Source organism: Mauremys reevesii, linkage group 3, assembly GCF_016161935.1.
Source record: "Mauremys reevesii isolate NIE-2019 linkage group 3, ASM1616193v1, whole genome shotgun sequence".
In the NCBI taxonomy this organism is placed as follows: Eukaryota; Metazoa; Chordata; order Testudines; family Geoemydidae; genus Mauremys; species Mauremys reevesii.
In genome coordinates, this window is record NC_052625.1 from 58,578,530 (window position 1) to 58,594,545 (window position 16,016).

At 40.8% G+C, this 16,016-nt stretch overlaps 1 protein-coding gene across 5 annotated transcripts in view; it reads right to left on the bottom strand.

The window, feature by feature from the left end:
• BABAM2 (BRISC and BRCA1 A complex member 2) overlaps nt 1–16,016 on the bottom strand; it is a 425,434-nt gene that overhangs the window by 17,872 nt on the left and 391,546 nt on the right. For 4 of the 5 annotated variants that reach the window (XM_039530877.1, XM_039530879.1, XM_039530878.1 and 1 more), the window contains one exon: nt 1,715–1,747. The exons of the other annotated variant lie outside the window; for it this stretch is intronic. In XM_039530877.1, the coding sequence (XP_039386811.1) occupies nt 1,715–1,747 (33 nt within the window). The remainder of the gene's footprint in view (nt 1–1,714; nt 1,748–16,016) is intronic. 5 annotated transcript variants of the gene reach the window in all.

A 16,016-nucleotide genomic window follows, 5' to 3' on the forward strand; every position in this document is an offset into this window, starting at 1 on the left:
AAGCAGGGCTGGCTCCAGGCACCAGCTGAGCAAGCTGGTGCTTGGGGCGGCAGATTCTAGGGGGCGGCATGCCGCTCAATCCTAGGGCTGCACTGACGCTTTTTTTTTGGTTTTGTTTGCTGCTCTGGCCGCCCTGTAGGGCGTGGAGGAGGGGAGCGCCCTGCAGCAAACTCGGCAGGGCAGCCTGCGTCCTTCCTTCCCTGCCGACCGGAGCAGCGCGGAGCTCTCCCAGCAGACGGCGCGGCAATCGGGGCCGTGGGGTAAGCTCCCCGCTGAAGTGCTGGCCGCCCCCCTTCTCTCTCTCCCCCTCCCCCACTAGACCAGGCGCGCACTCTGTAGCACAGGGAGTCCCCCTGCACCCTGGGTCTGGTCGCCCTGTAGGGTTTTTTGTTTTGCTTTTTCCCCTGCTTTGCCAGCCGCGCCGTTGTCCCCCCCATCCCTCCCTTTGCCACTCCAGACGTGGGGTTTTTTTTGTTTGTTTTTTGTTTTTTCTCCCCCCTGCCTTACCGCTCTGGCTGTGCTGCAGGTTTTTTTTTTTCACCTGCTTTGCCGCTCCAACCGCACCGTTTTTTTGTTTTTGTCCCCGCCCCCCCCTCGCTTTACCGCTCCGGCCACACTGTGTTTTTTTGTTGTTGGTTTTTCCCCCCCTGCTTTGCAGATTCAGCCGCGCCTTTTTTTTGTCTCCCCCCGCCCCCGCTCTAGCTGCGCTGTTGTTTTTTTCCCCCTGCTTTGCCGCTCAGCGCCCCATTTTTTTGCGCTTGGGGCGGCAAAAAAGCCAGAGCCGGCCCTGCTTATAAGCAACTTCACTCTAGCTGAAATTTTCACGTGCCAAATGATGAAAATCAGTTTGCACCTCTTCATCCCAAATGAACTGCTGTTGCAAAACACCCACAAGTGCCTCTAGATCCATGGAAGCTGTAAAGGAAGTTCTACAGGAAAGACACTAGGGACTTTATTCTCAGTACTTTGATGTAATGTTCAAGACACAGTGGGTGACTCAATGTAAATGTTGATTGAGTTCTCTCCTTTCCCCACTATGCTGTTCACAGCAACAGATGGGATGCACCTACCCAAAGCAGAACTTAATATATTTAAGAAATTATTCAGGCAAAGTTTATTTTTACACAAAGCCTATACTAGTAACTGTACCAAAGTAAGTTAGATCTTGAGTTATGTGCTCTGGAAGTGGTGGGAAAGTATAAACTACCCCTCAGCAAATTTACCGTGAACACTGCATTAATGCAATTTCTCTCCTATTCAGGTTATTATAACACCCCATCCCCATAGTATCTAAGAACCTTGGTATAAATATCAATACTTGGCAACAGGCACTCAGGTCAGAAATTCTCCTTTTCTCTGATCCTTAACAAAATATCCCAGTTACTGGGGAGAGTGGAAACAATTCAAGTCAGAGAAGATTCTTTCATAAATTAGCTGGGAGAGCCACACTCCACCCTCTTCCGAGTAAATTAGGTGAAAGCGAGATCTAAGCAGACCATAGATCAGGGCAGAATAGAGCCCAGAGGCTTACAAGTGTTTTTCGCCTATTCCTCCCAGACTAGAATTATTATGCTGCCGCTTCTTAATAAAGTCATAATATATCAGTGGTGTCAACAGCATGGCCATGTTAGAATTAAAAGAGAGGATCTCCAAATCCTATTAAAGTAATCTGACTATTCGCTTTTTGAAGTGCAAAGTAGTGATTATAGGATACCTTTGTATTTTTCTGTTCCTGCTGCAACTTGTTCTGAAACAAAGAAAACTTGTTTTGAAAATGCTTGACACCCACAACAATCTGTTCTTGGGCACTTGACAAGAGGGGTTGTCCTTTCCTGACCACACCAGCGCTGTCTCTTTCTGTGCAACTCCCTGTAACTAATCCTTAGAAGTGTAAAAGGTACACATCATAACCCTCCCAAAGATAGGAGTGGCCATTTTTCCATAACAGGACAAAGCCAAAGAGACAAATGTTAATGATTCTCTCACATGTCTGTTTCTTCTTAAACTCCCATTTCAATAACTTTCAGGCCCTATCCAATTCAACTTAATTAATATAAATTAGCTATGTGAATTTATAATTGTAGAGTAAATGGTTACACTTATTCCTATAGTGGATTTGTTTTTAGGTCACATTTTGCAACAGCATTCGCTAGAACTGTAACCTGTGATTATACTCTTCCTTATGTATCCCTAAGATCTACAAAGAACAGTTTTGCATTTAACAATGACGTAATACAAAAAGTTCGCCAAGGTGCTAAGGTCATGAGAGAAATGTAACACATACTGAATGGCAGATATGAACATCCATTTAATATACAAGTGTGACATTATACCAGCTCTTTAGCTAAGGTTAGTATTTTCATTTTAAAGTCAGACTTGGGACATTAAACATCTCTGCTATTTTTATGCAAAGCAAATTGAAACTTAATAGATTAAGTTTATATACCTGATATAATTACTGTTAAAATATTTCATTTGCTAACCCATATTTTGAGTTATATTTTATTTATTGATATGTACTTCTATAGTGCTCACCACAATAGTACTGAGTACCTCACAAGATTAAGGATATATTAGCACCTGCATGGTAGAACTCTCATCTCTATCTCTGCCTTTTTAACTGTTTTTTTTTTTTTTTACAATAGGAGCTAGTGGAGGGTATCTTATGACACAACTATTTGGGGAAAATGATAGTTTAAGCAGGTGTATCATGGGCTACACTCTAAAGGTGATAGACAAGATGTTTAAAAGTGACTAGTGATTTGGGGTGGCTTAACTTCGGGGTGCTAACTTACGATACTTTAAATGAACCCAATTTGAAAAGGGTGGATGCTCTGGAGTTCATGAAAGCCAAGCCCTGTAAGGCATTAAGTTGAGCACCCAAAAGTTGAGGTAAATTGAAAATCTTGTCCAACTTTATTTGGGTTCAGTAGCATCACAACCTAGAATTCTTCAAAGATTCTTTTATCAGTTCAAATACATATATGCATCCTTTTTAGTATGTATGACTGAATCCACACTAAGCTGTTAAATAGTATTCACCTTGGGACATGGATTATATCTTCCTCATTGCACATGCTCATCCACAGAAGACTTTTTGCTGTTACATAAGCAAGGTGCTTGATCCCCATGCTTAGATCTGTTTTATGGATCCACCACCCAGAAGCAGAATAAAATAACAGCATGAAGAGTTAGTTAGTAACTATTCATTAAACTAGATAGATACACAAACATACAGTGGGGTCCCAGTGTATCATAAAATTATGTGGCTGTGCAGATGGCTGAAAATTTTATATTTTTTCCAAGCTGCCAAATAAATCCACCAAAATAATGCCTCCTTCTGTTCCTGAGCATCCCTGCCTGCCATTTTTCCTTTCTGTCTTCTTCATCTCAATCTGTTTCTTTTGTTCTGTGAGTTCCCTACAAAGAAGAGTTCAATACACTTCTGCTTCCATGTTGCTTCCCTTAAAGGGATAAGATGGGAGACATCAAGGACACAGAGCAGTTTCTATCCTTAGCTCCATGAAAGAGGAGATTGTGTGCCAATTGGAGGAATGGGGTGAATCAAAGCACACAGTAGCAGAAGAGGGCACAGACTTTGTGGGATCATAGGGAGATTTGCAGGAGGCAATAGCCACCATACAAAACTGCTCGAGCTGCTTGTACTTCCATTCCACTGCCTTGCATGACAGAAAACTGTCTCCAAACAATAAAAATAGGAAATAGGAGCTTCCTCCTCTTCATCACCACATAAAAGTGTGAACTTCTGAAGCTAATCCCTATAAATCTATGAGGTGCAAACTCTAAACTCCATTCACCTCAATGAAGTGTTGACTTCTGAATTTAACTAGGACCCCTTCACTCCTCCAAAACTTTTGGTTAGAGTCTATATATAATTTCTAATTTACTTCACACCCATGGTAGGAGAAAAAATTGTCACTGAACAGGTCTCTCAAGGGTTAGCCCACTGTAGAAATGCCAGGTGGCACTGTTCTGCTACAAAGGAAACAATAATAGACATTATATTTTCATTTTGTTGTGCATTGTTAGAAATATTTCAATAAAACTGCAGGTTATTTAATGATTTTTTAAAATCAATTCACATTGTCACAGAATTCAGTGTAGCTCAGCCACATCAATTATGAGGGCCTTACTAATATACCACATAGTACAAAAAGCCTAGTCCATCTGTCTATCTGAAATAACAAATAAAAAATAAGTACAATAAACTAACTACGTTGAAGGTAAAATGGGTGCAAAGGAAAAGGAGCACGAGGATTCTGGATTTTCTTGAAAGAGAGGTCAAGGAATTAGTTTGGAGGCAAGGTTTCATCTCCTTATATAACCTTCCATCACATGTTCAACTCTGAGAGGGGACAAACACATGGCCACTGCTTCCAGAGAACTCTGACCTTGGTCCCAAGAGCATGGATCTCTACTGATAATGCAGAAGAATCTAATTGCTGTTGAAATCTAAATACACATTAAATCACCTTTTAGATTACTATCAAAATGGCTTAAGAGAACTCTTACAAAAAAAGTAACGTTCCTGAATCATCTATAAATACTATATCTTAAAATCAAGAGTCTCTGAGGGTCTATTCTTTTATCAACATTTATGAACTTACATTTGTGAATTTATATTGCATTAAAACTCATATGAGCAACATGTATGAGCCCCATTAAACATCAATGGCAGAACAGACCCCCTGCATTTTAAACTGGCTTATCGATGCCTTCTGCCTGCTTGTTCAAAACAGATAAGTATTTCACTTCCTTCGCCTTCTCCCCATGGTATATAAATAGACTTTGTTTACTCAGATGAAGGCTTGTGGTCTTAGATCATAGCAGTTTTACTTCTGCTTTCTTAACTTCCATTTTCCCCAGGGGATTAGTCGGTGCTTAGGGTCCCAACTGTCTGTGAAGATAGGAGTCACTGGATTTTCTCTGTCACTGTGTGAATGCTCAGCTTCTTTGCTGGTGGATCATATGAAAGATATTCCAGAGTCATCATGGAAGTGTTTTATTTTAATGTAATTTCTCTAAATAAATGCAATACTAATTTAGTGAAAATTCCCAATTGCGTGATCCACACTGTGACAGGCCCACTCTATCTTCCCATTTGCTTGAGGGCCTTAACCACAGCTTTCCAGTAAACCCATTTGTAAAGATTATCCTCCTTAAAAAGGACATGGTTGATGCATATTTAAGGAAAGAGCTAGACATGATGTTACTGAGATGCTGCTCCAAGCATAAAAGGCAGTATGAAAAATGTGTGAAGTAAGGAGTGGGGGAGGTGTGGGTAGGACGTACGGAGGAAGACGGGATGTAGGAAGAGATTAAGACAAAGATGTAATCAGAGCCAGAATTAGATAGCTTTGCAAATGAGAGGTCTGAAAGGACTGCAAGAGAAAAGAGGAAGCCTATACAGAGATTAAAGATAGGTAATTACAGTGGCTCTAGCAAAATTTATTTACTTCAGGTACTGAAAAAAAAAGTTCAGCCCCTCAAAACAGAAAGGCTAAATAGCAATGCATCGGCGACTAATCATCGGGGCAATCAGCCAACCAACAACCCTTGAAGGTGGGTTTGCTTCAGTGTGGATGTGCATCGTCAAACCATTCCCTTTACTCTGCCAGTTTGGCTCCATTCTGATGAGCACGGGCAGGTTATTGAATTATACAGGAATTCTGCTTGGGCATTCACAAGAACAGAGCAAGTAGTCAGAGGGAAAAGGGATGAGATGAGATCCATGAAGAGTCACAGAAATATAGGGGTGAAAGAGACCTTGACAGGTCATCAAGTTCAGCCCTCTGCTCTGAGGCAGGACCTAGTAGACCTAGCCCATCTCTGACAAGTATTTATCCAACCTGTTCTTAAAAACCTCCAACGATGGGGAATCCACAACCTCTCTTGGAAGCCTATTCTAGAGTTTAACTACCCTTAGTTAGGAAGATTTTCCTAATATATAAACTAAATCTCCCTTGCTGCAGAGTAATCCCATTACTTCTTGCCCTACTTTCAGTGGACACGGAGAACAATTGATCTCTGTTCTCTTTACAATAGCCTTTAACATATTTGAAGACTGTTACCAGGCTCCCTTTCAGTTTCTTTTCTCAAGACTAAAGAGGCCCAGGTTTTTTTTAAAACCTTTCCTCATAGATCAACTTGTCTAAACCTTTTATCATTTTTGTTGCTTTCCTCTGGACTCTCTCCAATTTGTCCACATCTTTCCAAAAGTATGGTGCCCAGAACTGGACACAGTACTCCAACTGAGGCCTTATCAGTGCTGAGTAGAGCAGGACAATTACTTCTCATGTCTCACATACAACACTCTTGTTAATACACCCAGAAATGATATTGGCCATTTCACAACTACATCATGTCACTGACTCATATTCAATTTATGATACACTATAATCCCTAGATCTTTTTCAGCAGTACTACTACCTAGCCAACTATTCCCCATTTTGTAGTTATGCATTTCATTTTACCTTCCTAAGTACTCTGAACTTGTCTTTATTGAATTTCATCTTGTTAATTTCAGACCAATTCTATAGTTGTTTTGAATTCTATTCCTCTCGTCCGATGTGCTTGAAACCCTTCCCATCTTGATGTCATCTGCAAATTTTATAAGCATACTCTCCACTCCATTATCCAGATCATTAATGAAAATACTGATTAGAACTGGAATCAGGACTGGCCCCTGTGGGACTCCTTTAGATACACCCTTCCAGTTTGATAACAAACTGTTGATACCTGTTCTTTGAGTACAGTCTTTCAACCAATTGTATAACCATCTTATAGTAATTTCATTTAGATTTGTAAAACAGATTTTATAAAAGTTGAGATCCCAGTGCCTGATGGGGCGCAATCATGGAGCTTGTTTTGCCGTTTGTGACTCTCACCGTATGTGTACTAGATGCCGCTGACAGAGGCGCGCTAGCTAGCGCAGCACAGCAGCATGCTTTTGCATGACAGCAGAGATGGTTATCAGCCATACTGCACCATCTACCAATCCATAAATTGATAAAAAGATGGCAATCATGGAGCTTGTTTTGCCGTTTGTGACTCTCACCGTATGTGTACTAGATGTTTGCATGACAGCAGAGATGGTTACTAGCCATATTGCACCATCCAAACCCTTCCATAAATTGGAACTGAGGATGATCATGGCTACCAGTCCTTTGTACCATTTTGCTTAGTGAAAAAATAAGATTGGTTACTAGCCATATTGCACCTTCCATCGTTTTGTACCATTAGCTGCTCATGGTGCCCTGGCCGATCAGCCAGCCTAATATAGGCAAGTGTGCTAGAAAACCCCGTATATATAGAACCAGAGAGCACAGCTGCTCTGTGTCAGAGCCTGCAGAAATTATCTGTATGCTATTCACAGGGGGGCTCCCTGTGTAACCCACCTGTTGATTCCATTCTTCCCACTTGTGTGATGAATTAATAAAGAATGCAGGAATAAGACACACTGACTGTTAGTGAGAAATGAGAAGAAGGCAGCCAGCTGCTATGATGATAGTCAGAGACAGGACATTGCAGTGTGTAGAAGAGAAGCAAGCCCCCACTGCCATCTTTCTTTACACATGAAGGGGGGGGGGCTGATGGAGCTCAGCCCTGTTGCTATATGAGGATGGTTACCAGCCATATTGCACCATCCATCCACCAGAAAAATTACATCAGCTGAGGCTGATCATGAGGATGGATTTGATGTTGGTGTTGAGTGCTGCACTATGCGCCTATCTGCAGCATTCAGTAAAGATAGGGTGACATGTAAAAAGAGAGAGATGTTTTTACCTTTTGCTTCTGAGGTGGGGGGGGGGGGTGGTGAGTAGATGCCAAGCTATGCCTGTGACCCATGGACACTGTGTTGACCCTAGAAGCATTTTGCAGCTCAGCCAAGAATGCAATAGGATGTTGGTGTTGAGTGCTGCACTGTGCGTCTATCTGCAGCATTCAGTAAAGTAAAATGTGACATGTAAAAAGAGTCAGAGGATTTTTTTACCTTTTTCTGGGGGGGGGGGGGGGGGGGGGGTGTGAGTATGCCAGCTATGCCCTGACCCGACACACTGTTGACCTGACTAGAAGCATTTGGAGCTCAGCCAAGAATGGAGGCTGCAGGAACTGTGCTGAGTCCCTGCTATGGCGTCTGTCTGGAGATTTTTAAAAGGATTCTGAATTTCATCTTCTCATGGTCCATGCGGGAGCTCTTTTTATTTTGATTGCAAACAGGAAATATTCAAAAGTTCGCGGGCTTTTTCTGTTTACCCCCCACACATCCGAGAGTTCAGATTGCGGTCGGTCCACACTGGTGCACTGTTAAAATCGATATAAGGTGCCCCCCACATTTCCCTAGTTTGCTTATGAGGCTGTCATGTGGGATTGTATCAAAAGCATTACTAAAATCAAAGCACATCATATCTAATGCTTCCTGCCTATCCACTAGGCCAGTTATCCTGTCAAAGAAGGGAATGAGGCTGGTTTGGCATGATTTGTTCTTGATCCAGGTTGTCTATTCTTTATAATCCTATTATCCTCTAAGTGCTTACAAACTGATTTTTTAATCATGTGTTCCACAATCTTTCCAGGTATCTAAGTTTGGCTGATTGGTCTATAAATCCTCTTTGTCCCCTCTCTTAAAGACAGGTCCTATGTTTGCCCTTCTCTAGTCCTCTGGGACCTCACCCATCCTCCCTGAGTTCTCAAAAGGTAACTGCTAATGGTTCTGAGTTTGCTTCTTCTAGTTCCTTAAGTACCCGAACGGATGAATTTCATCAGGCCCTGACAACTTGAATATATTCAACTTATCTAATTATTCTTTCACCTGCTCTTTCCCTGTTTTGGCTTGTGTTCCTTCTCCCTTGTTGTTGTTATTAAGTGTGCTGACCATCTGGTCACCAGTAATCTTTTTAGTGTAGACCAGGGGTCGGCAACCTTTCAGAAGTGGTGTGCCGAGTCTTCATTTATTCACTCTAATTTAAGGTTCCGCTTGCCAGTAATACATTTTAACGTTTTTAGAATGTCTCTTTCTATAAGCCTATAATATATAACTAAACTATTGTTGTATGTAAAGTAAATAAGGTTTTTAAAATGTTTAAGAAGTGTAATTTAAAATTAAATTAAAATGCAGAGGCACCTGGACCAGTGGCCAGGACCTGGGCCGTGTGAGTGCCACTGAAAATCAGCTCGCGTGCCGTCTTCGGCACCCATGCCATAGGTTGCCTACCCTGGTGTAGACTGAAGCAAAATAGGCATTAAACACCTCTGCTTTCTTGATGTCATCAGTTATTAATTCTCCTTCCCCACTAAGTAGATGACCTATACTTTTCTTTGTCATTCTCTTGCTCCTAGTGTATTTAAAGAACCTCTTCTTACAGCCTTTTATGTTTCTTGCTAGGTGTAACTCATTTTGTGCCTTAGTCTTTCTGCATTTATCCCTATACTTGTGCTATCTCTTTTGTACTCCTCCTTAGCAATTTGTCCCTGTTTCTACTTTTTGTAGGATATGTGAATCAGCAAAACAAACTAGAACTGTTATTTATTTATCTGGATTGATGAAATATGCCTGTCTGTACTCTAGACCAGGGTAGGCAACATATGGCATGCATGCCAAAGGTGGCACAAGAGCTAATTTTCAGTGGCACTCACACTGCACGGGTCCTGGCCACCGGTCTGGGGGGCTCTGCATTTTCATTTAATTTTAAATGAAGCTTCTTAAACATTTAAAAAACCTTATTTACTTTACATACAACAATAGTTTAGTTATATATAATAGACTTAGAATCATAGAATCTCAGGGTTGGAAGGGACCTCAGGAGGTCATCTAGTCCAACCCCCTGCTCAAAGCAGGACCAAACCCAACTAAATCATCCCAGCCAGGGCTTTGTCAAGCCTGACCTTAAAAACCTCTAAGGAAGGAGATTCCACCACCTCCCTAGGTAACCCATTCCAGTTCTTCACCATCTTACTAGTGAAGAAGATTTTTCCTAATGTCCAACCTAAACCTCCCCCTCTGCAACTTGAGGTCATTACTCCTCGTTCTGTCATCTTCTACCACTGAGAACAATCTAGATCCATCCTCTTTGGAACCCCCTTTCAGGTAGTTGAAAGCAGCTATCAAATCCCCCCTCATTCTTCTCTTCTGCAGGCTAAACAATCCCAGTTCCCTCAGCCTCTCCTCATAAGTCATGTGCTCCAGCCCCATAATCATTTTTGTTATAGAAAAGAGACCTTCTAAAAATGTTAAAATGTATTACTGGAATGCGAAACCTTAAATCAGAATGAATAAATGAAAACTCGGCACACCACTTCTGAAAGGTTGCCAACCCCTGCTCTAGGCAAATGTGTAATATAAAAGTTACAAATTTGACCAAGACACCGATTAAAAATATTAGAATATACCTTAATCATTTAACTAACCAACATTTCAAATCCCAATATCCATCTAGATTATTAAAACCCAACTCCCCCCAAATCCAGACACTTCATCCTGCCCTTTCCTCTTTTCAAAAGCCCAGAAGAAAAACTGGACCTTGCAGAAATCCCTGGAGATAAACACATAGGTCTTCATTTAGATTTAGCAGTCTTGAGTGTGTCCCTTTAGGGAACCCCACTATCTATTTATCAAATCAGTTGATCAATGGTATTTTTAGAGCACCTATCTCTATAGTATAAGAGCAAATAATGCTTCTTGCCCAAATTTTTAAACATGGCATGCATCCAACGAAGTGGGTATTCACCCACAAAAGCTCATGCTCCAATACGTCTGTATATAAGGTGCCACAGGACTCTTTGCTGCTTTTACAGATCCAGACTAACACGGCTACCTTTCTGATACAAATTTTTAAAGTTAGCCTACATAATGTTCTAACTTTCAATAAAATAAAACAGCTTATGTGAAGTGCTCTTTTTATATTCCAAGTTTGCCAAACAAAAAGTCTTATTTTGTGGATTTTCTTTATTGATAAAATATATCTACAGATAAATTAGATATTCTTTCAGTAGAAATAGATTCTTTTCCCATCCATATTTCATTTCATACAGTGTTCTGTGTTCTTTAATACTTGTTTTTCTTTTCCTATAGTCAAAGCTTCAATGATAAGTGACCAGAAACAAGTATTCCAGCCCTCCTATCTTGGCTGAAATCCACATAATGCATGACAGCACTGAAAATCCCTGGCAGGCACCTCAGAAGCTAACATACCATATCTTAAGTGTCAGACTTAATTAGCCAAGAAGTCACTTTCAAAGCTGTACATGAAAAATGTGATTAAACTAGAATGACTTTGTTATATGTATTGTACAATGTAGTATATACACCCAGAGTGTATTATCTTGATTTGAAATGCTATTCTGTTAAAAACATCTTCCTCATTAATGCTTAGTTTACTAATTTGCTATTTTTGCCTATAATACTGTATCTTACAATTAAAAATGGTTTTGGCATTAAGGTTGCCCTATACAAAAACATAATATAATGTATTACAAAGAAGAATATCATCATTGATGCTTTAGCAAAATATTACTCCCTCCCTCCCCATTTACCTGCCTTCTTTTTATTCATATCAGGATGCTGCCCTGTCAGTGAATATGAGTTTTGATTTGAAGAATCATAAAACTGAATTAACTCCATCACGAACCTTACACAACTGGGTCATTTTCTATGGCTATGTTAGAATTTACTGGCTCTTTGAGGCTCAGGGGAAAAGCCCTTATGGGGAAAATAAAATCTGCCCTCAGCTGATCCTTGGAAAGAAAACCCACTACTTCTGTTTCTATTGCAAGGCTTTAGCCAAGACCAGCAAGAGTTTTGGTTTTTTGTTTTTTTTTCATAATTGCTGCTGTCAAAGATGGCTCCTGGGACCCAACGTTGAGAGTGATTTTTGGTGGATTTTATGTTTTTTTGTGTTGTTTAGTTCTCTTAAGTGTGACTGCAAATCATGATCACGACCAACTGGATTGCCATTAATGCACATGAAGATAATGCTTTGGATAGTGAGCAGGTAAAACACCATAGTTGTGATTGACTTGACCAGACCCAGCTAAACCCACTTTAAGCACAAAGTACACATTTAGTACACATCCAGATTTAGCAAGCTTTGGAAGTAAAACCAAAGAAGCATGAGGTATCATACAGAAACTTCAAGCTGTAGGATGTAATATATATATTTGGTATTCAATAGCAGATATACCTTGGAATGCCTTTCACGCAGTGAGAGCCTTCATACAGGGCAATCTTTACAAGCAGAGAACAATAGCAAAGGGTATATAATGCTAATATGCTCTTGAAGGATGATGAAGACTGGTGGGGAAAGGTGTGTGCCTTCATGGCTCTAACTGTTTTTCTTTGGGGATTGTGAATATTTTTTAACCATTTTCTCTTTAATTGGCATGCCTGGTAGAGAGTCATTTATTGCAAGACACAGGATTCCAATGCGTGCACTGCTTTGTGAAGGACATATTAAATAATAATGGATGACCAGGTTTCTAAATGTAACTTACCATTTGTTGCTGAAAATCGTAAGTTCTAATAAATAAAAAGTTCTGACATATGATTTTAGAAAGGATGATTGGATGTCAGGATTATTTGGAATTTTCTCAATTCTTGGGGTTCTCTTCCACGGTACAGAAAACTTACTTAATATGTTGTGGTACATCCTGGAGTTGTAAAGCTCAGATGTATAATATTCCATTATTATTATTTATGCAGTGCCATGGGCGTGTAGCTAGAGTACATCTCTTTTCCATTATCTTCATTCATTATTACCTTCCTTCCTCCCTCCCCGCCATTTTACATTTTTAAACTTTATTATAACTATAGTTTAATATAATACAGACACACACACAAGATTACAAATGGATAGCTGACGTGTGGATGCAGAAAAGCTGATTTTTAAAAAATCTACTGTTAAAAGATCCTGAGTGGACCTGAAACAATCATTTGAATGTTTGTGTTCAGAAGGTAATTTTTTTCATGGAACCCCTTTTATTAGCAAGTTGAGAGAAGACTATATTACAGATTTAATTCTTCCCTATAATCTTGTACTGTGATGTTTACTTGTGCCCACGTAAGGGTAGGAAATAAAAATTGAAGAAAGTTATTCATGAATTGTAAATATTAAACTTTTTAAGGTGATCCAAAGTATCATAGACGGAAACCAAGAGTTTCAGAGTACTAGTGAAGACTTTTTTAAAAACAGTGTAAAGAATATCAATAGCTATTTTGTCTAAGATGTGGTCAGCCATATAATTGACTTAATATAGAAACACGGGACACAGGACTGGAAAGGACCTCCTGGGTCACTAAGTCCAGTGCCCTGCTACTGCCACCATATAATCCCAATCATAAATTTATCAAGCCCCATCTTAAAACTAGTTAGGTCATTTGCCCCAACTCCTCCTAGTGGAATGCTGTTCCACAACCTCACTGCTTCTAATTTCCAGTTTATACCCATTTGTTCTTGCGCCAACATTGCTCTTTAGCTTATATAGCTCTTGTCATTCCTGGTGTTTATTCTCCTCATGTATTTTTAGCAAGCAATCACAACCCCTTTCAACCTTTATTTTGCTAGGCTAAACAAGCCAAGTTTTCTTAGTCTCCTCTTATAAAAGTATGAAGGCAGATGAGTTGAGACACTGGCTGATGTCACTATATGAAGAATGGTTGCTAAAACAAATGCAAGGAGAGTCATACCAAAATGTATTACAAAAAGCTGGAAACCACTGGTTGAGCAAGTAAGCCCCACTCAAGCCTGGACCCATACAGAGCATGCAGGGGCACGTAAATCTGTAATGCAACATTAAGCAAACACACCAGTGAGTGGGTGGATGGCAACAGTATTATTCAGAAACAAATTTTAAGGAACACATTGTTTTAGCCAAGTTGGAAAGAGCACATAAACCCTGAAGTATGAGTATTTATTGGGATACGAGTTTTCCACTCTTCTGCAATTTTTGACAAGTAAAATACTTAGTTAGGCTAATACTAGGATAAAGGACTAAATTCAGCCCTAACCCGCACTCCTTGCAACACCACTGAAAGCCATGGGCTGCACAGGGTGCAAGTCAGGGCAGAAACTCAGCCAGAATGTGTGTAACAACTGAACATAATCTGTATAAACAAACAAGCATTATTTACAATATTCCTTCATGAAATCCCAGGCTCAGAGTCTGCATGTTCTTTAAAGACACAGTTCATGCACACTTGAATGCCTACTTAAGAAAAAAATCAAGAGCTTTCCCATGGAAACCACAGAGATATTTTGTTTCACGTGTACTGCACAAACATGGATGCTAGCTTTCCATAATGCACTATACGTTCTTATGCTAGCCACATATTTTAGGACAAAGTCTTTGGCACACTTTCAGACAGATGTCTCACACGAGTTTAAAGGTTTGTCTATTCTGGGGAAATGTGTGTTGTTTTCAAATATGCTAACATACATGTTTGAATTCAAACGCTCCAATACACCTTAGCCCCTAGTGTAGAGAGTCATGTTAAAAATGAATTAGCTGGTTGTGATAAAAATGTGTTAGCTGGTTGTAAGGGTTGGGGCACATTACAAAATGTTACCATAAAACATGCCTTAGTTTGGCACGTTTCTTTGTGCCCACATTTACTTTTGAGTCCTGGTAGTAAAACTCTAACTTTCTGTTGGTCTCATTAAACCATCTCCCTGAAAGACATAAGCCCTCTGTCTGCACTATTCCACTGCTACAATATCTGTGTGGATCATGTATTACCTATGCCAGTAAAAACAGTCCTCTGGCAACAGTCCTACAATGCCCCGTCCCTGTCCCTTTGACAATGACCCTCATGATCACCATTCTGAACTCTGTTGCCAAGGGGTCACTGTGACCAGACCCCCTCCCCCAAACAACACTTTAAAACACCATTTTGGAAATGCGTCTCTTCTGCAAGCCCACCTCAGAGCACACAGATATGGATATCCTGCGTGGTCAGGAAAGATGTCTTGGATTTCCTCAGCCTGTGGGGAGGAGTAGTGCAAGCCCAGATGCAGAACAACTGTGGAAGTAAAGATGTCTATTTGGACACGGCAGAGGATATGCAGCTGGGGCACAACAGAAAGCGGCATCAATGCTGGGTGAAGGAGAAGGAACTGCAGCAGCAGGACAAAAGGCAAGGGAGGCTAACAGAAAATCTGGGGCTGCCCCACATACCTGCCGCTTCTATGCAGAGTTGGATGCCATATTTGGTGGGGATCCTACCATCACCCCAAAAGTGACAGTGGACACTATGTGAGATCCTGAGGAGGGAAGCCCAGCAGTGCACAGCAACAAAGAGCTTGTCAAGGACATGGATGCAGAGGCTACTGACCCAGTGGAGAGCCAGTCAGCTGAACTTGACTCAGTTGAGTCCTGAGGAGGAACCCATTATGCACTTTTTCTGACCACCCTTTGTTAATGTCAGTGAAACCTTCCTGGTGATCCACTAATGCCTGCACAACCATGAAAAGTACCACTTTCTGTTTAAGAACTCAGCCAGAGGGGTGGAGGTCGGCAGGCCAGGATCAAGACATGCATTTCCTCTATCACTCCACCTCAGTTTGGGAAATCCACTGCACTGAATCAATCTATTATTTCCTGCACATTGCCCAGAGTCACAGTCCTGTGCAGCAGATGACAATTAATGGGCTTGCACACCTGGATGATGACTGTCCCCACTGAAGACTTTCCAACACGAACCAATAGCAATCTAGGGTCGCAAGCTTCCACAGCATGATTGCTACCCATTTCCCACTGTTAAAACAGCTCTCATTTCCATGTCTCTGCACTGAAAGGCTGGGGCAAGCTCAGCACACAACTCCAGAAATGTGACATTCTGCATCTGAAAGTTCTGAAGCCACTGCTGAGCATCCCAGATTTGCATCATGATCCATTCCCAACAATCAGTGCTTATTTCATGGGCCCAGAAGTGCTGTTCCACCATGTGTAGCTGGTCAGTGAATGCCTGCAACATCAGGTGACTTTCATTCACTGTCTGCATC